The sequence below is a fragment of the Sinohyriopsis cumingii genome, chromosome 17 (genome assembly GCF_028554795.1).
Source record: "Sinohyriopsis cumingii isolate HCF-2022 chromosome 17, ASM2855479v2, whole genome shotgun sequence".
Taxonomy (NCBI): Eukaryota; Metazoa; Mollusca; class Bivalvia; order Unionida; family Unionidae; genus Sinohyriopsis; species Sinohyriopsis cumingii.
The window spans coordinates 112,729,680-112,756,423 of NC_142977.1; the positions used below are offsets into that span (position 1 = coordinate 112,729,680).

Genomic DNA, 26,744 nt, shown 5'->3' on the forward strand with positions numbered 1-26,744 from the left:
AGGATTGAAACGGATTGAGTTCATTCACCAATCCGAACACGCGTTACAAAATTCAGTCAGCTCGCATCCAATCCGAAGAGAACAGTTTGTGACGTCACGTGGTCTATATAGATTCGCTAGCGCTTGTGTGCAGTCAATCTATGCGAAAGTGATTCAACATGACGGAAACTCAGAAAACGATCCATTGGGGTGCACCAGCAGGGGAGACTGCCCAAGGGAACCCGGACTTACTTTCAGAAGAGGTACATTGGGATTTTGTGGATTTTCTTACCTCGCAAGAATTTGTTCCGGAACCTTCGTTACCTTCTTCATTACCGCAAGTGGAGAATTTTAGACAGAGACAGAAAGAAGAATTGGAGAAATTTATACAACGACAAAAGGAAGCGGAACAAGCTTTTCTCCTACAGCAGCAGCAGCAGCAGCAAGAAGAAGAGGTATGAAAAAAACAACAGCAACAACAGCAAGAAGAAGTAGCAGCAAAGAAACAAGAGGGTGAAAATCAAACGGTCACGGTACTGTTGGACATTTTAGCGGAGTTAAGAAGTCTGAAACAAATGTATCAGACTTCTTTATCACGACCGAAGAGAATACGACCTTCCCGAGCTAAACACGTCAACCCTGTGACTAAGCCTGCCGTACCACCCTTAGTGATTTCAACTCAATCATCATCATCAACATTACGCAGTTCAGAAGTAGGCCTTGGCCGTGGCAAAGGCTTAAGGCAGTTAAAGTTGATTGGTTAAACTCACCCCTACACCAAAAAAGGCCCTTTTCAGGGCCACCCACATTTCTCGAAAAGAAATACAATTTCAATTTGCCAATAACTCAAAAAAAAACCCCACTCATTTTACCCTTATAGTACGTGTCTGTGTATGAGTGCGTGAGTGTAGCTTCTTATTTTAAAATCAAAACTCAAAGACACTTACCTTATATCATTAATGTATTCTTTTCTCCATTTTTTACAATCCAATTCACAATTCACAACACAACACTTTAATTAAAAGTTCATTGACTTCTTCTTTCTCCTTATTTAGTCTCTCTGTTTTTTTAATTTCTTCACCGTCTTTTCCTCATTTTCTTCCTTTCTTCTTTTCTTCTCCTGTTTCTTTGCCTCTTGTAAATAGAATTGTCTTCTTTCTTCCTCTTCTTCCTCTGAAGAATCCCTCTCTTCTTCCGAAGAATCCCTCTCTTCTTCTGAAGAATCCTTCTTTTCTTTTGACTCCTCTTGTTTCTTTTTTGGGCAATCTGGAGACCAATGTCCTTTTTCTTTGCAATAATAACAGGTATCTTGACTTTTGTCTTTTTTAGCCCCTGTTTTTTTTTTCTTTTTTGACGGTCTGGACACTCTGAAGACCAATGCCCTTTCTTCTGACAGATATAGCAAGTATCTTGACTTTTATCTCGAAAGGAAGGAGAGTAGTCCGTGGGCTGGTCTGAAGAGAATTTTCTAATGACCCCTCGCAAAGCTCTGACGAAACGTTCGATTTGGTTAGTCTCTTCCATCGTTGTGCTCGGCTTGAGAGTGAAATGAATAGTGAAAAGGACAAGACACACACCCTTTTATATACGCTGGTCTGCCGTGACTATAAATTAGTCTATGGTGTTTAAACTTGAGTCATTTGACGTTTTTCACTCAAGATGAAACGATCCTATTCATTCGAGAAGAAAGAAGAAGAAGAAAGTAAGAGGCAGAAACGTGATCTATCGCCTCGTACCAGGGCTGAAATCTTGGCACAAATTCATGCCAGTGATTTTGAAGAGGACATGAGTGAACCAGAATCCGAACCCTCTAAACCAAGTTCACCACCCTTAGTCAACCCTGAAAAGTACTATTCCATTCGAGAGACGGAAAAGCGCTCCTCTAGAAAATTTAGAACCACGGCTTACACCTACACGGTGAAGTTTAAAGATTTCAAGTCCGACGTACCCTTAGAGAAAGCAGAAGGGTTTATCACCGAGATGTGGGATTCTTTGCTCACCGCACTCAAGCGACAATGTCAACCCAAAGAAGACGATCGCTTGACACTATCCATAGATCACGACGGTTTGAAATCCCCTGTTTGGATCGAGTTTAGCAGACCCGCAGAACTAACCCCTTCCAAAGTCATGGACAAGATTCAACACGTACAACAATCTAATGATCAGTTTGACATCACCGATGGTAAAGCCACACTGAAAATGGCCCACGTCTCTCCTCCTCAAGGGACTGGACGCAAAAAGATGTTATTGGTGGACGACCTTCGCAACACCAAAACAAGTCTCGTCCGAATTAACAACCCTCATGACCAGATGTGCTTAGCTCGTGCCATCGTGGTGGGACGAACCTATGCCAACAAGAACGACACGACAGAATGGAAAAGAACCTGGAACACTATTCAACGTTCCCATCTAGCCAAACAACGAAATGAAGCAGAACTCCTGTTACAACAAGCCGGACTGTCCAAAGACACACCCTGTGGCATTCCTGAGATGCAAAAATTGCAAGATGCCCTAGCTCCACGCTACACCTTGAAAGTGCACCCTCAAGAAATGCGCGGACCTCTGTTGTTTCGAGGCCAAGACTTTAAGGACGGAAAATACATTCATGTTTATTATCACGATGACCATTTCGATACCATTACCACTATCACCGGATTCCTGGGATACAGATATTACTGTGAGAAATGTGATTATGGTTATAACAATCGAGAGCAACACAAGCATTGTGGATGGAAATGCCCAGGATGTTTGGCCTCTCCACCCGGTCTGAGCGAAGAACCAGTGCCTTGTTCGACTTGTCTGCGCACGTTTGTCAGCCCTACCTGTTACCAACAACATTTGAAAACACAAGGTTCACAGAAGAAATGTGCTTGTCAACTCCTGAGATTGTGCCCTACCTGTGGACAAGGCATACGTACCAATAGTACCAAGGCACACGTATGTCGAGGAAAGAAAAAATGTCACATTTGTCACCACATCGTGGACTTGGAACACGAATGCTACGTGCAAAAATACCAACCCCCACCAGAGAAAGAGGACGGTCACAAGAAGAAAGGCAATTTCATCTTTTTCGATTTCGAATGCATGCAAGAGACCGGCATTCACATTCCTAATTTCTGCGTGGCTCATCGAGCGTGCGAGAAGTGCATTCAAGAACCTATCTTCAGTCATTGCCCTCACTGCAGCAAGATTCCCGGAGGGCGTGAAAAAATCTTTCGGGGACCGAACACGTTAGCCGATTTTGCCCAATGGGTTTTAGACCCCATCGACAAGACGTGGAGCCAAGAGGACATCGAACGTTACGGAGATTGTCATCGTCATGCCACGGTGATGGCTCACAATTTTTCCGGATACGATGGACAGTTTCTTTTGAGGTACTATACGGAACAAGGCACCGAACGTCCTAAAGTCACTTTGAACGGAGCCAAAATCATTTTCATGCAAGTGGGACAAGTGCAGTTTAAAGATTCGATGAGCTATTTGGCCATGCCTTTGAGTCGAATGCCTAAAACGTTTGGAATGACAGAAATGGCTAAAGGGTACTTTCCACACTTTTTCAATACGGAAGCCAATCAACACGCCGTTCTACCCCATTTACCTGAGGCTCACTATTACGACCCCGACAACATGCGTACCGAACAACGAGAAGCTTTCTACGCTTGGTACCAGGCTCACGCCTCGGACCCTTTCGACTTTCAGGAAGAAATGTTAAAGTATTGTCGTTCCGACGTGGACATTTTACGGCGTTGCTGTGGAAAATTTCGAGAACTGTTCATGGAACACGGAGGGGTCGATCCTTTGAAAGAAGCTTGCACCATTGCCAAAGCGTGTTCCTTAGTGTATCGACAACGATTCATGCCTGAAAACACCGTGGCTGTCATCAGCCCTCAAACGACCCACTTTGTCAAGCGTCAATACTCGGTCAAAGCCCTACGTTGGTTACATTACTTGTGCGACAAGGAAGACAAGTGGATTCAGCATGCCCGCAACGGAGGGGGTGAAAAGACCATCGGAACGTATTCGGTAGATGGCTGGGACTTAGAGAACCCCAAGATCGTGTACGAGTTTAACGGTTGCTTATTTCACGGATGTCCCGTCTGTTACCCGGACCGTGACACTAAAAATCAGTTTTTACAACGAACCATGGAAGACTTCTACCAGGACACTTGTCAGCGACGCCTAAAGTTAGAACAGCAAGGATACCAAGTGGTGGAAATGTGGGAACACGAGTACGATTACCGTTTGAAAACCGATCCCGAGTTTAAACGCCTCGTGGAAAGTTACCAGTTCATGGACCCGCTGAACCCGAGGGATAGTTTGTACGGAGGAAGGACCAATGCCACCTGTTTGCTGTACCAAGCCGACGAAGAGAAAGGAGAAGAAATCAAATACTTGGACGTGTGTTCGCTGTATCCCTACGTGTGCAAATATTGTCGTTTTCCTGTAGGGCACCCGCAATTGCTGACGGAACACATCGACCTGAAAAACATTCGACAATACGAAGGCTTGATCAAGTGTAAAGTTTTGCCTCCCACGAACCTATACCATCCCGTCTTACCTCACCATTGTCAAGGCAAACTGATGTTTCCCTTGTGCCGTACTTGTGCCGAAACGTGCAACCAAGACCAGCCTTGCCATCACACCCAGGAAGAACGTGCCTTGACGGGAACCTGGGTCAGCGTGGAATTGTTCAAAGCTCTGGACATGGGATACGAACTGTTAGAAGTGTACGAAATTTATCACTTTCCCAAGACACAACAATACCACAAGGGTGACCCTACTCAGAAAGGCATTTTCGCTGACTACGTGGATGCCTTTTTGAAACTGAAACAAGAAGCCAGCGGCTATCCGTCCTGGTGTCACACTCCCGAAGACCAAATACAATTCAAAGAGAAATACCGGGAACAAGAAGGCATCACTTTAGTCCACATCGAGAAAAACGAAGGCAGACGATCGTTTGCCAAAGTGGTGTTAAATTGCTTGTGGGGTAAAATGGCACAACGACCGTGTTTACCCAAGACGGAATATTTGACAGAACCTTCCCGCTACTTCCAGATGATTCACGACAAAACCAAATACATGAAACACGTGGACGTCGTTCGAGAGGATTTGATCTTGGTCAATTACGAAGAAGATCTGGACTTTGTACAAGACGACCCTTTTGGAAATGTCATCATTGCGGCTTACGTGACAGCCCATGCTCGCTTAAAATTGTACGAAGCTTTAGAACTGTTAGGGGAACGCGTCCTGTACTTTGAGACGGACAGTTGCATTTACATCCATCACCCGATTCAAGATCACCCTGACATCGAAGGAGACCGTTTAGGAGCCTGGACAGACGAGCATCCCGACGACAAGATTCTAAGTTTCGTCAGTGGCGGTCCCAAAAATTACGGCTACGAATACCGGGACAAACAAGGAGAAGTGCACACGACGTGCAAAGTGAAAGGACTGACTCTGAATCATCGTACCAGTCGAGTGGTCAACTTTGGGGTATTGAAAGAAGCCTTGCAATCGGGAGAGGATGGAAACTTTAAAGTGACCACCTATCAACCGAACAAGATTGTACGTTTACCCACTCACCACATTGTCAGTCGGCCCTTGGAAAAAGTCTATCAAATCGTGTACCAGAAGCGAGTGCGACTTCCCAATCATTTCACCTTACCGTATGGACACGTCGGTATTGGTCTGTATATAAAAAGGAACCCTAGGCAAGATCGATAGTTCATTGTTCATTGAAGTAACTTACCATGTCGTTGACGAAGAAGAAACCAGATTGGTTTGGCTTGGACCCAAGAGGTGGCCCAGTATGCACGAGAGTTATTCAAGGAAAAAAGTTACTTTTCAACCCGTGTTAGTGACGGTGCCAGAAGAACCCGTCACCCAGGACAGGACTGTCGTGGACAGGCCTGAAAGACCCTTTCGGGAGGACACTTGTGTGACCTTACCCCCTATTATAGAACTGGTTAGAACTTTACCCAAAACATGTGGTTGTTGTACAGACACTTGTTTTTATTCCACGTTCATGGTTATCATGTGCCTTTTATTCTTGTACTTAAGCCTTTGGCTTTTATGTATTTTTGTCTTTCGCATTCATGTTTGAAAAAAAACATTCAATAAACGTGTTCTGAAAAAGTATATAAACTCTTGTCTTGTTTGTTTTTCGTGTCACAAGTGACATTTCTCACACCATGGCTACCTCTGCTGTCTCTGCTCCCTCTTCCCCTACTGTCAAAGTCATCGACAAACACTTAGATCGTGCCAGTTGGGAGGCTTTGTATCTTCGCCATCCCTTTAACATGCTCATTGCTGGACCTAGCGGTTCAGGCAAAACCGAATTCGTCAAACGTTTGATCGAACATAAACATCATTTGATCGATCGGCCACCTCAACGGATCGTGTGGTGTTACAAAGAGTGGCAATCGGCGTACAACCTCTTGCGAGAAAGTCAAGGCGATTCCATCGTGTTTGTGGAAGGCATTCCTAAAGAAGACGACGGCATCGTCTCTGACTCCCGTCAAACCCATTTGGTCATTTTCGACGACATGTTAGGAGAAGACGAAGAAGAAATTAAACTGTGGTTCACGCGCAAAGGGCATCACCGTAATGCCAGTGTCGTTTACATCACCCAAAATTTGTTTCAACAAAGTAAAGCCCATCGCACCATCAGTCTCAATGCGCATTACGTGGTCTTGTTTAAAAGCCCTCGAGATAAATCGCAAGTGCAAGTCTTAGCCAAACAGTTAGGAACGCCTTGGCTGACTCAGGCGTACGACGATGCCACTCAAACGCCACACGCCTATTTACTCGTCGATTTGAAACCTACGACTCCCGAGGATTTGCGATTTCGTACCCACTTGTTTCACCACTGGTGCCAAGACGGAGGGCCTGTCCTGTACACGTCTCCGTCCTCGACTTCATTTCACTCCCCATAAAAAAATCTATAAAAACCTCAGACCCTTTTTCGTCTGTCTCACACAGTGTGAACATGACGTCCATTCAGTCGCATCTTCCCGTCAAATTGATTCGTGCCTTGTATGGCATCAGTCGAGAAAAAAATCCACAAACACGAGCCCGTGTCTTAGAAGCTAGTCTCAAAGAAGTCTTACGATGGTTCACGGTGACGGCACGTCAATTACTCCAAGGAATCATTCAGATTCCTCATCAAACCAAACGCTTTTTCGATCGAAACAAAGTCGCTTTGGTCCAACTGGCCGATCCCCGCATCGACATTCAAACCAAAAAACAAATCATTTTGAAACCTGGAGGGAGCGGTACTCTAGGAGGGGTCATCATTCGCTCTCTCTTAAGATGGGATCCTAATGCCCCCAAAGTTATCCCCAAGAAAAAAGTCCAACGAAGCCCCAAGAAGAAGAAAAAGACCAGGTCCCCAAGGAGAACTTCTCCAGTGGCAGGACCCTCCTCTGACCAGACACCACCACCACCCCGGAAAAAGAAAAGAAGCCCCCAGATAAAGAAAGAGAAAAAAAGTCCCCAGAAAAAGAAAAGTCCACAGAAGAAAACTAGTCGCAAGAAAGGTACTTCGGCCAGGACGCAACCTTACACTCGCAAACCACGACCTGCCACGGCGGTGACTGCGTCTCCGGCAGCCTCACGTTTGTCCACTTCTCCGTTAATGACACCCAGAACTGAAGAGTACTTGGAGACGTTGATCATACCAAGAACTTCTCCGTTGATGACCCCCAAAAGAACTTCCCCAGTGGCAGGACCCTCCCATTTAGCGGCAGTGGCTGCTGCTCACAAAGTACCTTCTCCCAAAATCAAAGTCCATGAAAGATCGGGCATGTTACAAAGTTTACTGGATTTGTCCAAGCAAGAACTGGCTCGATTTAGTCCGTTGCGTACCCCCCTGCACGACGTGTCATGCCTTTCCTCAAACTAATATACGACGTAAAGACAATCAGTGGCGACGCGTACCAGTATAAAAAAGACCTGTGACCAAGTAGGGGTATCAGTGAACTTGTAAAAGATGTCAACTCCAAGAAGCCAAAAAAGAAAGAGACAAAAGCAGACGCGTCATCCGACAAAGCGCTTAGCCAAGCATCGACATTACCCTAAGAAAAGACACAGTCGTTCCAAGAAAAAGAGGCGTCAACAAAGGGGAGGATTCCTTGGCGATTTTGGGAAAAACATTGTCACCTTTATGACAAAGCGATAGTCCCAAAAAAGATAAAAGGGTGTGTGTTAAGTCATCGACGTTAGTGTCTGTTTGGTGAATGTCCCGAAACCCACAAGCAAAGATGTCACCCTCCAGAAAACCCCAAGGAAAGAAAAGGAAAGGATTGCCTCCATGTTTAGTCAAACATGGGGACATGTTATCTGTCCTGTCCAAAGCTTCTCCACCCCTACGAAAAAAACTCATTCAATCGGCCTCCAAAGAGGTCATCGATACCGTGTACGAATGTTGTTTGAACGTCTTGAAAGGTACGATCCCTTTGTCCAAACACCAGAAACAATGCTTAAGCAAACATCGTCACGTTCTTCGCCAAATGGTTCAAAAGAAAATTCCCATTCGTCAAAAAAAGAAGATGTTAGTGCAACGTGGAGGTATTTTACCTCTCTTGTTAGGCCCCATACTGAAAGGAGTCTTGGGAACCAGTTTGGGAGGACTGGTGGGAGCAAGATAAAAAGGCCCTCGGAAGTCCCAAGATCTCAGAATCGACCCCTGACAACCCCATGGAAGGACGAAAACTAGCTTTAGTGCCTTACAAACGATGGATGGAATACCATCGGTGGCAAGAACAACGTACTCCGCATTTACCTCCCAATCCCAATTTGAGCGAGATGTCCCAGTTACAACACGAATTGCAGTCCTTGATGGATCGCCAAGATTTGTCCGAAACAGAAAAATCGCAAAAGTACGGTCAACTCTTGCAACGACTGCAACTCTTTCACCAGAAAGCTTTAGACGGAACAGCTCTACCCACTTTGAAAGATTTTAAGACCTTGATGAAAAGTCCAAGACCATCACCAGTACCAGTACCAGTACCATCACTACCCGTGACCAAGACAGAAAAAGAAGAAGAAGAAGAAGGGTTTCAAACTCCACCAGAAAAAGTACGCAAGTTAACAACACCACCTACCTCCAGAATTGGATGGATTAAAAAGATGATGGCCACCCCTTCTTCATCACAAGAGAAAAAGAAAGTGAAGACAGAAGAGAAGACAGAAGTGAAACAAGAACCGATATCCCCCGCTCAGACATCCTCCTCTTCGACACCTATTGCCGGTCGCACACGCAAAGCATTGCAATCCAAGAAAATACCCCAAGAGAAAAAGAGTAGCATCCTCCAAGAGTGGGTGCCTTATTAACACACCAACCAACACAAAAAAATGGAAAAAGTCTTAGCCAGCATTTACTACGATCCCTCGCATCCTGCAGGTTACGCAGGAGTTCAAAAATTGTATCGTGCTGCCAAAACTCGATTGAAAAGTCTCCGTTTACCTCAAGTGCAACGATGGTTACAAGAACAAGCTACCTACACTTTACACAAACCCATTCGACGCAAGTTTGCCAGAAGTCGCACCCGAGTGGAAGGCATCGATCATCAATGGCAAGCCGATTTAGCCGATGTCTCTCATTTGGCCAGCTACAATCGTGGCTACAAATATTTGTTTTGTGTCATCGACGTCTTTTCCAAATTTGCCTGGGTCGTGCCCTTGACTTCCAAATGGAGCAGCGAGTTAGTGCGAGCCCTGCAACGGGTGTTGAAACAAAGCGGTCGTCACCCTCTTCGATGGCAAACGGACAAAGGCACCGAATTTCTGAACCAAGCTTTCCAAAAAGAATTAAAGAAACGTGACATTCATTTTTTTACCACCGAGAATCCCGAAACCAAAGCCAGCATCGTGGAACGTTTTCAACAAACTTTGAAAGAACGCATGTGGAAATATTTTACGCATCACCACACTCTGAAGTACATCGACATCTTACCGCACCTGGTGCAAGCGTACAACCAATCTTACCATCGAAGCATCGGACGTGCCCCGCAAGACGTGACTCCCGAGAACGAAGTGTTGGTGTTTGAGCGCCTGTTCGGTACGTTCCCAACGAGGGCTGTCCCCAAGAAAAGTAGAGAGTTGGCCGTAGGAGATTGGGTGCGCATTGGCAAAACCAAACGCATTTTCGACAAAGGTTACTTACCTAACTGGACGACCGAACTGTTTCGCGTCACTGGACGAGTGCATGGCCGTCATCCTGCCGTCTATAAATTGGAAGACATGAACGGAGAAGTGCTCAAAGGAACGTTTTATTTGCCCGAGTTACAACTTGTGACCAAAAAAGAAGACGACGTGTACGACATCGAAAGCATTCTCGAACGCAGAACCCGTAAAGTGGGCAAACGACGTGTCAAAGAAGTCAAAGTACGTTGGAAAGGATATCCACCCAGTTTCGATTCTTGGATCGACGCTTCGCAAGTCATCGACTATAAAAAGAAGTGACCATCATGCCCTTTCACACAGACGCAGCTACGTCGACCACTCCTCCTTCACCTAGTTCTTCTGTGCAAGATTTACAAAAACATCCCTTGTGGGTGTGGTGTGGAGAACGTGTGCCTAAAACGCAAATCGTCTTTTTCTGCCAAATCTTCGTGGTGTATTGTGTCATCGGGGCAGCCATCGCCAATTTGAGTTTGCAACAAGGAGACAAACAATTGTGGACCATTTTATTGAGCAGTTGCATCGGTTACCTGCTTCCCAATCCCTCCCTGAAATTCTCCTCGAACGGGAACCACGGAAACCTTGTGTCCAGTGCCAGTGTCAGTCACCACTCCAACCACAACCAGAACCCCATTTTGGGCGGAGACACGCCTCTGACGTCCACTAACCCCTCGGACAGCCACAGAACTCTGGAATTATGAGTCACCAAAACCAATTTTACTTAACCTTACCCAGTGACAGTTCCATGGAGGTGTTTCCCCACAACACGTTGTACTGTTACACGGCCAAATTACCTCAGGCCATCCCCTTAGATCACGAAGCCCATTGGGAAGTGGCTTTAGTAGAAATCATTCACCCGACCCAAGTCCTCAATGTCCTTCCCAATCAAAATTTTTTTGATGTGGAAGTTCATGACGAGCAAATGCAACAGTGGATGGATAGCAATGTCAAATATGACAAGAAAACCCGTACACAAAATCAAAAGTACACCACCTATCACTTGTTCATTCCCCCAGGCTATTATTTTAGTGGTCAACATTTGGTCAGCACCATAGCCTCCAGGTTTAATGTCGTGTTTCTGAAAGCTTTGGAGCATGTCAACAAAAGTGTCACCATGGAGTACCACAAAGCAGCTCGTCGCTTCTTGATGAAATTTGAACGGAGTAAAATCATGTCCATTTTATTTTGTCCTGAATTGTTTGACATGTTGGGCGGAGACATGGACATGAGAAAGGCCATGCTCAAGAAAAACGAATTACCCATCGTTTACGACAACGAGTCTTTTAGCAAGTTATTTCGTACCCCGGTAGAACTGAACCAAGGACTGAATTTGATGTTCGTGTATTCCGATGTGGTTGAGTACAACGTGGTGGGACACACCTCCGTGCCGTTACTGCGTGTCATTCCTTTCAAAGTGGATTCTGCCACGGGCGCTGACGAGGAAGGTGGAAACACTTAAACCGTTCACCGCGAATTTGTCCATCCTCACTATTTGCCTGTCAGTAAGTCGTATTTGGACACGGTCAACATTGCTATAAAAGGAGATCTGGGACAAAATATTCCATTCACCAAAGGAAAAGTCACGGTGAAACTCCATTTTCGAAAACGGTTCTCTCACGACTCGTAAGTCATGTATCCAGTGTACCGAGGGGTTGCTCGACAGCGAGGACACGGTTTAGGAGATATGTTAAAATCGGCCTTTCGTTCGGTGGCCCCGGTGTTGAAACCGATGGTGACACACGGATTGCACGCCTTGAAAGATGCGGCACTGACGCAAGGCAAAGAATTTCTCCAAAATGTCATCATCGACAAACAAAACCCTAAAGAAGCCTTCATGAGGGCAGGCAAAAATGTCTTGCTGCAAACGGGCAAAGACATTTTAGGCCGACAAGACACACCTATAAATGCCCTGCACGCTACCGAGACAGGCATTCAGCAAGGACAAGGCAGAAAGAGACGACGCAGAAAACACCCTTTCACCAGACTTCAAGCGAGAAAGGCCAAGAAAAGAAGAACCGTTCGAGACTTAGACGTTTTCGATTATTGAGAAAGAACAAAAAAAATGATGCACCGAGAGTCTTGCGCTTGTTCCAAGACGGAACTGGATCTGTTTGCCATGCCCCCCACGATGATGACCATGCAAGAATCCCAATGGGTGGAATTTCACCCCGTCTCCTCTTTGAGGGATTCCGCTCCCATCGAGTTTGAAATCAAAGGTCAGCCCGAAGATTACATCGATCTGAATAGCAGTTACTTGTACCTGAAAGTCAAAATTCTAGATAAGACTGGAGGTGCTATAGACGATGAAGCAGTAGCTCCCGTCAACAATTTCATGCATTCCTTGTTCAGTGGGGTGGACTTGTACTTGAATAACAAACTGGTCAGTAGCAGCATGGATACTTACCCTTATCGTGCCTACCTGGAAAATCTCTTGACGTACGGAATAGATGCCAAGAACACTCATCTCAATGCCTGTGTGGTATGGGAAGCTGACGGACCTACCAAGTTTGAAATATTGGAAACTGATGAAAAGAAAGACAACAATGATGGATTTGTAGAACGAAGAAAGAGAATCACGGGAGTCGACACAAGTTTAGAACTGATGGATCGTTTGCATTTGGACATGTGGTTGCAAGAAAAGTATTTGCTGAACGGGGTGGATGTCCGTCTGAGACTGAATCGTAGCAGTACCGCTTTCCATTTATTGGCTGATAGTGACGGTTACAAAACCAAAATCCAAGAAGCCAGACTCTACGTACGCCGTGTGGAAGTGTTACCTAAAGTGGGAAACGACATCAGTCAGACGTTGAGTAGAACGACCGCCAAGTATCCCATACGACGCGTGGAAGTGAAAACCTTCACCATTCCCAAGGGACAGCGATCCATGATCGAAGATCATCTGTTCCAAGGACAGTTACCCAAACGTTTGATCGTTGGTATCGTCGAGAATACAGCCTTCAACGGAGCTGCCGAAAAAAATCCTTTCTACTTTCAACACTTTGGCGTGTCCAAAATCGAAGTCAGTCGCGATGGCAAAACCTTGTGTACCCGACCGTTTGAACCTGACTTTACCAAGAAGAATTACTTGAGATCGTACTTGTCCCTGTACGAAGCCACCGGACAGTTAGGAACCAATACCAGTCACGGTATTACGTACGAGGATTATGCAGGAGGCTACGCTTTGTGGGCTTTTGATTTCACTCCAGACCAAGGCAGCGACGAGGGACATTTCCACCCTATAAAATCCGGCCAGATTCGTGTGGAAATTCAGTTTAAAGACCGAGACCCTGATGAAACGGTGAACGTCATCCTGTATGCAGAATTCGATAATACGATAGAAATCAACAGTTTGAGAGAAGTCATCCTAGATTACTAGAAACCATGGAAGACTGTTGTCCCTCTTTACCTAGTGGAGAAACTTTGGACATGAAATGTGAGGAGACCGTGGAAAAAGAAGAAGTGATCATGATGAAGTCAAGATGGCCAGAACAAGAAGCCCATTTAGTCTCCTGTTTTGCCAAACACTTGGTCGAAAAAATGACGGAATTGATAAAAAAAGATTGCTATGGATGTCAAAACGATCATCCCAGTCAAATTCAACACGATAAATGCCTGATGCTGAGTCAAGAAGAAAAATTGGACGAGTATCTGGACGAAGCTTGGAGTCTCATCTCGGACTAAGTCGTGTTGCATCAGTGGTATAAAGACTTGCGTGAACATTCTTGTCCACCATTAACCACTCAAGAGATCCATCGTATCGAAGCTCTCCTGAATCAGAGTGAGGAAACGAAACGAAGAATCGGTTATTTGTCAGACATTTTCAAGCAAAAAGTCAGGATCGAATTGATCACTTATTATTACCTGTGCAGAAGAAAAAAAGCAACACAAAAAATGGATACCTGGGAACTTTATTACCTTTTGAACCACAGTTCGTATACGGCTTCTTGGAATCCTGTGGTCTGTGCTAAAGATGAACTCCCTCATCGCAAACCTCAAGACCATCTAGCTTATGTGATCAACACGGACGACAGTCATCTCCCAGGAACCCACTGTGTAGCCGTCTACTTTCCTCAAGAAGGATGTGTGGAATATTTCGATTCGTACGGATTGGCCCCTTTGGAAGACGATATCATTGACTTTATGAGAAGAAATGCTCAGACCACCCGATTAAATAATGTGAAATTACAAGGCACAGATTCCTTGGTGTGTGGACAGTACTGTGTGTATTTTCTGCATCATCGCAGCCTGGGCTATTCCTTAGAACATTTAGTGACTCATTTTGATCCTCGTTCTTCTTCAAGAAACGATGTGAAAGTAGATTGATGGTTTTGTGACCATTATGCTTATATTTTGTCTCAAGCTAGGAAACGTAGTGTCCATCAATGGCCTAATGACTTCCAACAGTGGAAATCACAATTTCATTCACAACGTTGTCAGCCCTGTTTAAAGTAGAGTGTTAATTGAAAAAAATGTTTGTCATTTGAAAAAAATGTTTGATGTTATATTGTTGGATTATTGTTAAAAATGTTAGAGTTGTTGGTTAGTGTTAAGTGATTTTTGAATAAAAAATGTTGTGTTTCGAAAAAATGCCTTTGTCTTTTGTTTGGCTATAAGAATGTTGATTCATGCTCTTTGACTTCTCTCTATCTCTCTCATGACACTCATTGATCGTTCCGGCTCGAAAACCGTAGAGGGATGTTTTCCTTCACGTCCGCGCTTTGACTTTAAGAACCCGGGTAGTTTCCAGTCTAACCATCCATTGTCGACTCATCCTCCTACAAAGATGTGCTCCAAACTAGCTGAGCTAAACGAAGCCTACGTGAATTTGCATAGGGTCAGACACAGTCTGATACCGAAGCCTGAAGAGATAGAGAATGTGAGAATGCTAAAAGTCACTGAAGACCTGATAGAAGAGCTCTTTAGAGAAGAAGTGAACAGGGAGAAAGAAGAATGGACAGAGAAATACAGACTTCAGAGACAGCAGCAACAGCAACAGCAGCAGCAGCAGCAACCTGAACCTGACAGAGGCTTTGTCGATTGTCGTATCGACACCAAAGAGTTCTTCTTCTCTTTCCGAAGAAGCAGACCTATCGTCAGAAAGTCTATCCTCAGAGGACGTCGCATTCTTAGAAACTAAAAAGATTGCCATAGCAAACAAAAAAAAAACAAAAAACAAACAGCCCTTTTCAGGCCTACCCAATACTCTAGAAAAGAAATAACAATCGATTTGCCAATGTGTGTAGGTAGAGTAGTGTGAATATAAAGACTGACTCTTTTTTCTAATTGCGAGTGTATGTGTTTGTGTATATGATTGTGTGTTTGTAAGTGATCACGTAAGTTTGTGTGGATAGTAGATTTTGATCATGTTTTTTTTTGCTGTTTGACGTGTGGGGAGAGTAGATTTGGGGTTTGATTGCTTTGCGTATGTGGATAGTATATTGAAGTGATTAATGAAAATTTTTAAATTAGTAATGGGTAGTATAAAAAAAGTGAGTGAGTGTTTCTTTTAGGTCCGCGCGTTGTTTGGTTATGATCTAGATAAGATCAATTTTGTTTTAGGGGGATGTTTTCCATCACGTCCGCGCTTTCAGTATAAATGAAAAATCGTTCGGCAGTCTAGCTACCCTTGTTGATTGATCAACACCACCAGAATGAGCACCAGACTAGCTAAACTGCTTGAACTTCATGTACACCTGGAATATGCCAGGCGTATAGTGAATGAGCTGGCTGCAGAGGCCATCGTAAAGAGGGAAGGATGAAAGAGGAGGAGAGAAGAAACAAAGAAGAGGAGGAGAGAAGAAACAAAGAAGAGGAGAGAGGAAATTTCAGATTCGCAGAGACAGAAAACTGGGATTCTGAAGCCACTTATCCCGCCTCTGCTATCCCCCCAAAAAGAGTGAAAAGAGACTGGGGAAGAAGATGTGTGTGTGGTGCCAGGCCTGGAAGGTGCCATCATTAACCAGGTGTCATGGAGTTCAAAAAAACAAACAGCCCTTTTCAGGGCTACCCCAATCTCTAGAAAAGATATAGTAATCGATTTGCCAATGTGTGTAGGTAGAGTAGTGTGAATATAAAGACTGACTCTTTTTTCTAATTGCGAGTGTATGTATTAGTGTTTGTAAGTGATCAAGTAGGTTTGTGTGAATGGTAGATTATGGGGTTTTGTAAGCGCTCACATACGTTTGTGTGGATAGTAGATTATGGATTTCGTTTTAATGATTTGTGTGTAAATAGTAGATTTGGGGTTTGTTTATTGCTGGTTCACGTATGTGGATAATAGATCATATGAAATGATAAAAGTAGGGGATGTTTTCCTTCACGTCCGCGCGTTGTTTGGTTATGATCTAGGTAAGATCAATTTTGTTTTAGGGGGATGTTTTCCATCACGTCCGCGCTTTCAGTATAAGAACCCACAGTATTCGTCGTTCAAACCATTCTACAGAGAATAAAAAAGAAGATGGCTTCAAACCAACTTGATAAAATGAAAACATTGCAAGACGTCATGGACAATTTGGGTATGATGGAGCAAATGTTAGTGAGGCTAAACGGGGATCACTATTCTTATAGTCCCCATCGAGTGAAGATGGAGATCAACAATTTAAGAAAAGTAAAGGACATGATCAGTGCTCTGATGAAAGAAATAAAGGAGGAGAAGGAGGATGAAGAGGAAAGGATAAGGATGAGAGAATGGAACGAAAAAATTGAAAAAGAAGAAGAAAATGAGAAGAGGAAGAAAGAAGAGGAGGAAAAGCCAAAAGAAGAGAAAAAGGAGGAAGAAAAGAAAGGAAAGAAGAGAAAAAGTGTAGGACAGAAAATAAGAAGTTGGTGGAGAAATAGAAGAAATTAGAAGAAGAAACCCAAAGGCCCTTTTCAGGGCCACTCATAGGTCTCGAAAAGAGATTGACTTTCCATTGCCAACCCTTTTTTATTTTTATTTTTTTTTAAAAAATAGAAACCCCTCCCTGTTTCAATTTTACATAGACCCTATACAAACCCAGGTTTTTTTTGTCCATGTTAAATTTACATAGACCCTATACAGGCCCAGGGTGGTTAATGTTAAATTTACATAGACCCTATACCGGCCCAAGAAGGTCTGTAATGCTAATTCCCCTAGACCCTATACAGGCCCAGGGTTTTTCTCCATGTTAAATTTACATAGACCCTATACAGGCCCGGGGTGGGTGGGTGGTGTCTGTAATGCTAATTCCCATAGACCCTATAGTGCCCCACTTCACTACTTCCATCTATGCCAGAATCTTACAATCCAAGTGATGATGATGTTCGTTCAACGGTGTCGATGAGGAACATTTAATGTCATGGATTTACTGGGGGTGGGTCAGGAGAAGGCTGATCAGTACGATCCGGGCCCGGATGAGTCATTTGCAGTGGGGACATCGATGTACAGGTTACTGTGCGGGAGTTGAGGAACTGCTCTTCCTGGATTTGCGCAAAACACGTTTCTCAACAGCTTCCACCAGTCTTTTCTGCTCAAAGGCTGCCGCACCAGTACTGACTTGCCTGCGCCAAGCAGATCGGTTAGCAGCGACACTCTCCCAGCTGTCATGATCAATGCATAGGTTCTTCGGCGAAGCCTTGAGAGTGGTCTTGTACCTCTTTGTGACCACCATGAGATCTCTTGCCTTGGTGTAGCTCTCCACAGAAGACCTTCTTAGGTAGGCGTTCAACCGGCATGCGGACAATATGGCCAGCCTATCGGAGTTGTGCCTTGCAAAGCATGATGTGGATGCTTATCATGCCGGCCTTAGTGAGCACCTCTGTGTTCGGTACCTTGTCCTGCCAACTATGATATTATCTTACAAACCAACTATGACAGTGTCTTACAATCCAAACATGACCATACCTTACAATCCAACCATACCAGTATCTTACAATCCAACCATGACAGTGTCTTACAACGCAACTACGAAAGTATCTTACAATCCTACCCTAACAGTATCTTACAATCCAACTATGATAGTATCTTACAATCAATCCAAACATGACTGTATCTTACAATTCATCTATGACAGTATCTTACAATCCATCTATGACAGTATCTCACAATCATATTATGACATTATCTTAAAATCCAACTATGACAGTATCTTACAATCTAGCAATGCATGCAAGTCTCTTACAGTCCAACTATGGCAGTATATTGCAATCCAACCATGTCAGTATTTTACAAGCAAACTATGACAGAATCTTACAATCCAACTATGACAGTATCATACAATCCAGTCATGACAGTATATTACAATCCAATCATGACAGTATATTACAATCCATCCATGACAGTATCTTACAATCCAACTATGACAGTATCTTACAATCCAACTATGACAATATCTTACAAGCCATCCATAATCCAAACATGTCAGGATCTTACAATTCAACCATGTCAGCATCTTACAATCCAATATAAGAAATCTTATAAGTCTGTCCTCCGGTATTTTGCAATTACTAAATAACAGCATGTCGAAGGAAAAGATGTTTCTTTATCACGAGTCCTTTAATTATGTTCTTACAGTTACATGCATTATGAATTTGATAACGCTTTTGGAAATTCCTGCGGGTGCACTATGAACCTGATTATTCTATTTTTGCAGTTCACATGATACTATGCGATAGCCAATGATGGACTTTATCCCGACAATTCATACGCGATACTATCCGACAGCCAATGGACTTTATCCAACACTTCATACACGATACTTTCCGACAGCAAATGGACTTTATCCGACAATTCGCACGATGCTATCCGAAAGCCAATATACTTTATCCTGACAATGCACACACGATATTTTCCGATAACCAATATACTTTATCCTGACAATGCACACACGATACTATCCGATAGCCAATATACTTAAATCCTGACAATGCACACACGATACTATCCGATAGCCAATATACTTTATCCTGACAATGCACACACGATACTATCCGATAGCCAATGGACTTATCCGACATTCTTGTTTCACAATAGAGGGTTGCTTTTATTGCTAGGTTAGTTGCCAAGTGATGACTAAAATGGCTGCTTTGTAAAGTTAAAAATATTAAAAATGATTTAGTCAAGGTGATCAAACGCTACAAAGATATGACAAATATGCTAAAACACAAAGTGTTGAAATTTTCAAAGACAAGAACGAAACAGTTTCTTATGGTATAGATATTTTAACCCCTGGTTTGAATATATGGAATAGATACTGGCATACTTGTTCCACGAACCTCAACATGATTTAATACCTCAGTCATAGTAATTGTGCCAGAGGCCTTTAAATTTGGAACATATTGAGATAGTAACATTAGCGATCTACAAACTGGAAAGTCTCCATGAATTTATATGCAAAGCAATCACTGATAACAATCAACGCGATCATGAGATGATTGTCATCAATCACTGTTAACAATATATGCAATCAACATGTGATCTTCATTAATCACTAATAGTAATATACGCGATTATTGTATTTTTTCATCAATCAATTATATAAACATAAGCAATTATGATGTGATTGTCATCAAATAACAATATACGCGATCATGAAGTGATTTCATCTTTAAGAGTACAACGGGTTAAAGAGCTAAAGAAAATGAAATCTGGTAGAAACGGAACACAAACCTCTCGAGATAAATGGACAGGTCAAATCAAGTGAGCTACATTACAGTCGGGTCACTTCCTTAAAATGAAAAATATTTTACCAGTCTCATCAATAATTTTTGTATACAGATTAATCATTTCGTTGCAGGGAGTCAGTTGCATTGTTGGGTATTACAATCTCTACATGCACATACTAAGTCAAGACGGAATGACTTCGCGTGGTAACTACGAAGAAAGTATTGATACCGAATGTTTGAAACACAAGATTTGAAATCACAGCGAATAGCAATTACACAGTATAGATAATCCACTACAATGCTAAATTGCCAGGATTCAATAGCCAGAAAACTATGCTGTATTTTACAGAATGTGATATAGTTTGCGGGTTTCTAAAATGATTATCAAAACATTTGTTTCCACATCGTTTTCATGCTTAGCTATAAAATGGGTTTAGAATCAAAGGGTCGATTGTTATTCCAAACAAAATCCTATCCACGCATTCGAGCACAAAGAACTGGTCTTTGATATATGTTTGTTATCCAATTAAGAACCTGAATTATAGGTCATGATTCAAAATAATGACCGGACACGTCCATGTATTGTGTCATGCAAATACCTCACCTATGCGTTACGAGTCTGAATATCAACCTGACACTCACATGGATGTGTCACGCAAACATCTCAAAGATGCTTTCGAAGTCTGAATATTAACCGGACACCTACATGTATGTGTCATGCAAACATCTCACCTATGTATTAAGAGTTTGAATATTAACCGGACACCTACATGTATGTGTCATGCAAACATCTCACCTATGTGTTAAGAGTTTGAATATTAACCGGACACCTACATGTATGTGTCATGCAAACATCTCACATATGTATTAAGAGTCTGAATATTAACCGGACACCTACGTGTATGTGTCATGCATACATCTCACCTGTGTGTTAAGAGTCTGAAAATTAACCGGACACCTACATGTATGTGTCATGCATGCATCTCACCTATGCTTTCGAAGTCTGAATATTAACCGGACACCCACATGTATGTGTCATGCATACATCTCACCTGTGTGTTAAGAGTCTGAATATTAACCGGACAAATACATGTATGTGTCATGCATACATCTCACCTGTGTGTTAAGAGTCTGAAAATTAACCGGACATTCACATGTGTCATGCATACATCTCACCTATGCTTTCGAAGTCTGAATATTAACCGGACACCCACATGTATGTGTCATGCATACATCTCACCTGTGTGTCAAGAGTCTGAAAATTAACCAGACATCCACATGTGTCATGCATACATCTCACCTATGCTTTCGAAGTCTGAATATTAACCGGACACCCACATGTATGTGTCATGCATACATCTCACCTGTGTGTTAAGAGTCTGAATATTAACCGGACACCTACATGTATGTGTCATGCAAACATCTCACCTATGTATTAAGAGTTTGAATATTAACCGGACACCCACATGTATGTGTCATGCAAACATCTCACATATGTGTTAAGAGTTTGAATATTAACCGGACACCTACATGTATGTGTCATGCAAACATCTCACATATGTATTAAGAGTCTGAATATTAACCGGACACCTACATGTATGTGTCATGCATACATCTCACCTGTGTGTTAAGAGTCTGAAAATTAACCGGACACCTACATGTATGTGTCATGCATGCATCTCACCTATGCTTTCGAAGTCTGAATATTAACCGGACAACCACATGTATGTGTCATGCATACATCTCACCTGTGTGTTAAGAGTCTGAATATTAACCGGACAAATACATGTATGTGTCATGCATACATCTCATCTGTGTGTTAAGAGTCTGAAAATTAACCGGACATTCACATGTGTCATGCATACATCTCACCTATGCTTTCGAAGTCTGAATATTAACCGGACACCCACATGTATGTGTCATGCATACATCTCACCTGCGTGTTAAGAGTCTGAAAATTAACCAGACATCCACATGTGTCATGCATACATCTCACCTATGATTTCGAAGTCTGAATATTAACCGGACACCCACATGTATGTGTCATGCATACATCTCACCTGTGTGTTAAGAGTCTGAATATTAACCGGACAAATACATGTATGTGTCATGCATACATCTCACCTACGCTTTCGAAGTCTGAATATTAACCGGACACCCACATGTATGTGTCATGCATACATCTCACCTGTGTGTTAAGAGTCTGAAAATTAACCGGACATCCACATGTGTCATGCATACATCTCACCTATGCTTTCGAAGTCTGAATATTAACCGGACACCCACGTGTATGTGTCATGCATACATCTCACCTGTGTGTTAAGAGTCTGAATATTAACCGGACAAATACATGTATGTGTCATGCATACATCTCACCTATGCTTTCGAAGTCTGAATATTAACCGGACACCCACATATATGTGTCATGCATACATCTCACCTGTGTGTTAAGAGTCTGAAAATTAACCGGACATCCACATGTGTCATGCATACATCTCACCTATGCTTTCGAAGTCTGAATATTAACCGGATACCCACATATATGTGTCATGCATACATCTCACCTGTGTGTTAAGAGTCTGAATATTAACCGGACACCTACATGTATGTGTCATGCATACATCTCACCTATGCTTTCGAAGTCTGAATATTAACCGGACACCCACATGTATGTGTCATGCATACATCTCACCTGTGTGTTAAGAGTCTGAACATTACCCAGATACGCTGAGGTGTGTCTTTCCTTTAAACACATCGCATGTACATCAAAGGTCCGACTATTACTTGACCAAGCCAATGTGTCATTTAATCAAAAGCCTCCCCTAATTCTGACAAACTACACAGATATAGGAGGAATATATATGCATGTTTAAATAAGTTTAACCGTGACACAACTTCCAAGATATTGTGAGGAAATGTTTTTTATCATCAATTTATATATAATGTGTTTTCTGTCAAATAAATTATAAAGTTGCAATACATATCTGCGCTGAAAGTGTATTGCCATTATTTATTCCACAAACGACAAAATATAGGCAGAAAGAGAGAATAATTTTAAGAAATTTTGGTGCATGAGGTTTTAATTATATCAGAATTTTTTAAAATATTTTGCAACACTGAAAGGGATGGGACCAGGGTTAGGGTTGTTATTAGATCTTGCATCCTTGCTCATAACTGGTGCAGCACGAAATTGATACGTATTAAACATTGTAAAAGTAACGATCGCATCACAATGATATTATGCGTGTCATCGTCATAATTTTCCTGCATGTAATGAGAACGCCAGCACGAACGACAACTATTACAATCCCACTGAAGAGAACGAAAAGTACAACACTGACATATACAATAATCATTGTGTATTTAAGGATTGGAAGTCATTCATTTTTGTGAGCTTGTCTCGGTGATTCAATAATTGACGTCATCTTCCGAACGTGGGCTGAAGCATAAATTAACACGTAAGTAAAAAGCCAAAGAAATTTAATTTATACAGCCAGAATAGAAATGGCGTTAACAATCAAAGGCTGGTGAATTTAAAATATCAAAGGGAGGCAATTCCTTCATCTTTCACGATGTTCACTCAATACCAGACTGGTACCGTATTGTACGTCAGCATCTGACCCACCTCTAAATTAAGGCTAATTTACCAGTTTGCGTAGCGATATTATGGCCGAGTCAGGGATTAATAGTTTACACAATTTTAATATTAGATATATTCAGGCTAAAACAACAAGACGCATGCGCATTAAATAGTACAGTAAAACATTATTGAGGCTTGTAACTCCACATAACTGGATTGGTTTGGAAAATTATACGGTTTGTCGAGAATGTCAAGGTTTTAAAATTTATATCCATAGACATGTTCAGATTATAAAATTGTAGGTTGCAGTATACATATTCGTTGCAGTTTGTACTATATGTGATATTGTATGAAAGCGGTTATTTCAAAATCTGAACTCTCCATTACGTACAAAATGGTGCAAGGGATCAGCCTTGCATTTTTAATAATTATCATCTCTGAGTCCTAAAATATGTAACAGAAAAAATGTGAAACCACCAGTTAAGTAAAATCAGCAAGCAATTTATTTTTATACAATACAAAGTGAAAATTGAAGAGATACAGTATTGCAAATTAGATTCAAATAAATCAATAATGTGCTATCATAGGTCTAAAAATTCTTATGTTAGGTGTTTAGGCTCGAATAAACAGCAACACAAGAAAGAGTTAAAGCAACAAGCTTTGAAACATTTAACAAATAGTTTATTTCCCTGGAAAAATACTGTAAAAATGAAGAATTGTTTTAAAAAAAATAAGAACTTACGGTTTTTAAGAATCAAACCCAAAAATAATCCAAGAATGATACACGAATTAAATTTTAGAACTTTAATAATGAAATGTTCTCATGAATCTAAGTTCGAGTCCCGACGAAGAACCTAAGATGGAAGGCAATGACGTATGTTGTATACTGTACTGTGCTGTCGTCTACAGTTCCTTGTAGAAACACAAGAAATAACACTCCGGTGTTGGCAATCCGAATAAAATTGTTAAGAAATTTATTTGTTCAAGAATTCTGTATGAGCACACAAAATATTTCCAGAGAAACGAATTAATCTTTTAGAATCCAAATAATTCGAATAAACATTAAAATGTAATTCCCAAAATGACACAACAAAAGAAACACCTTTACGTCCCAGTGTTTAGAAGCCCGAATTGAGAGATCTCTCTCTAAGCATCACTATTAAAACTAATTAATGCGCAATTTCAGAAATGCCTGAATTGCGAAATAGAGGGTCACGTGATCATATTTATCTATAAAAAATCACGTAGCCCCAGTATGACCTTGATAAAACCATTCATTTTACTCTATGAATAAAATTTTTTAAAGTTGTTTACGTCACTAAAATCTATTTACAAGCATAGGGTCACGTATCCAATACAGCCCCGATTTCACGATTATCATTCGCACATTAAAAATAAACAAAACGAAGAAGTTGTTTACTTGACCCCCAATCAAGGCTAAGAACTAAATCAAAATTAGAAACAGTGTTCTAATATTAGGTATTGATGGAAATATTCAGGTCAAACTGAATTTTCTGGAAAATATCAAATTTCGAATAAACAAACTTACATTGCATTGACATGTAATGAAATTAAAAATAAAATAATTTTAAAACTTACAAACAATTAAGTCAAATATAAATTAAATTAAATATACGTAACAAAATATATAATATTCCAAATTAATTCCAATAGTATTGAATGTTCCGATATAACACAATGATGCAATTCAGAATTCTTCTGAATGAGTTCACAATAATCCAACGTAATGTATTAATCCAAAAGTCAATAAGCACTTAAGTAATTCGAAAGAATATTTTATATAAATAAGTTATCGCGAATTATATCTGACTTCAACAAAACAACTGTAAACGCTGATCAAAAATGGATTCCCAGAGACTGATCTAAAATACGAATGTATTATTTGTTTATCAAGTGACTATTTATATGCATTTACACTTTACCTATTTTTAGAACAGAAACTGAAGCATTTAAACGGAACCTTTCAGTCTAATTGTGCATAAGAATAAACTTGAACTCATTTGTTATGTAAACCGTATGTTTACAAGTGGCCATTATCAGGAGTACAACATACAATCATGGACAAAAGTTAAGCACAAAATAAAATTTAAACATACATAACAATGGGAACATCAACAACGATGTATTAACACCAGTCGTTACATATGTTCACATCAGAGATTCAAGTATATTGCTTCAGCAATGTAAAAAAATTTGAGTTCGTGCTTTTAAGGTTTTACGTGGAATTAGGTATGAGTATTAAATCGATGGCTTGAAAGCAGAAGCAAACAAGTTTAACATAAATGTAACATATTTACACAAACTTAATATATCTACTTACTCGTGTCTACCCTGATAACAGTAAGCAAAGCACTGACATAGTTGATTCCAATAGTGTTGGCAACGAGGCACGTATACCATCCGGCATCTTCCTGTGTTACATTACGAACCACTAATATCTGAGGATCTATTTGTTTCAGTACTCCAGATTGCTAGAAAAAAACATATAAAATCCAGATTGCTAGAAATGAGATATAAAATCAATATTGCAAGAAACAACATATAGTGTTATAATTTTGTCCATGACCTTTCTATTTCTATTCGCTCATATCACCAAAGGATTCACTCGTGTATCTCTCTACTCTCGCATCGTATGTACAAAGTGATTTAGTTAATGTCAGAGACTTAATTTTTTCTTGCAGTCTTGTCACAGAATAAGGCAAGAAATAACTTGGTTTCGCCTTGGAACGATTTGATCATTTTAGTCTTACATGCGTACAAAGTTACCTATGGTGGATAGTTGTTTTTCTAGGTAAGCAACTGAACTAGCATGTATCTCGTCGTAGATCACTTGCGGCGAGAGTCACTAAGAGCACGGTATTTTACCCAGACTAATACTCACTCTCCTGTGGATTTAAGGCAAGTTCCGTTTCTAACTGACACACTAGTCATTGGATCTTGTCAAGGAGTGAACGTTCTCCATTTGTGTTCTCCAGCCATAGGGGTAAGTGTTATATTTGTATTTTTATTATATGTGAAGCGTATTCAGGTTTTAATGCCGTATCGTGAAATGATGCCTTTACTACTACGCATGACCACTTCGGTGGCCTAGTGGTTAGAGCGTCCGCCTTGGATGCGGGAGGTCGTGGGTTCGAGCCCGGCTGAGTCATACTAAAGACTTACAAAAACGGTACTAACAGCTTCCTCGCTTGGTGCTCAGAATTACGAGGTTAGTGTTAGGACTGGTCGGCCTGGTGTCAGGATAATGTGACTGGGTGGGACATCATGCGACATGTCCGCGGCATGATTCCCCAGTGCTAGACATCACTATAAACTGCCACACTGCAGATATCGTAGCGCTATGACTGAAAAATTGGTAAAG

At 41.6% G+C, this 26,744-nt stretch overlaps 1 protein-coding gene across 1 annotated transcript in view; it reads right to left on the reverse strand.

Moving 5' to 3' along the window:
* LOC149779683 (hemicentin-1-like) overlaps positions 1 to 26,744 on the reverse strand; it is a 425,151-nt gene that overhangs the window by 226,502 nt on the left and 171,905 nt on the right. Inside the window, exon 16 of the mRNA XM_089938453.1 lies at positions 25,704 to 25,854. Coding sequence (XP_089794579.1) covers positions 25,704 to 25,854 — 151 coding nt within the window. The remainder of the gene's footprint in view (positions 1 to 25,703; positions 25,855 to 26,744) is intronic.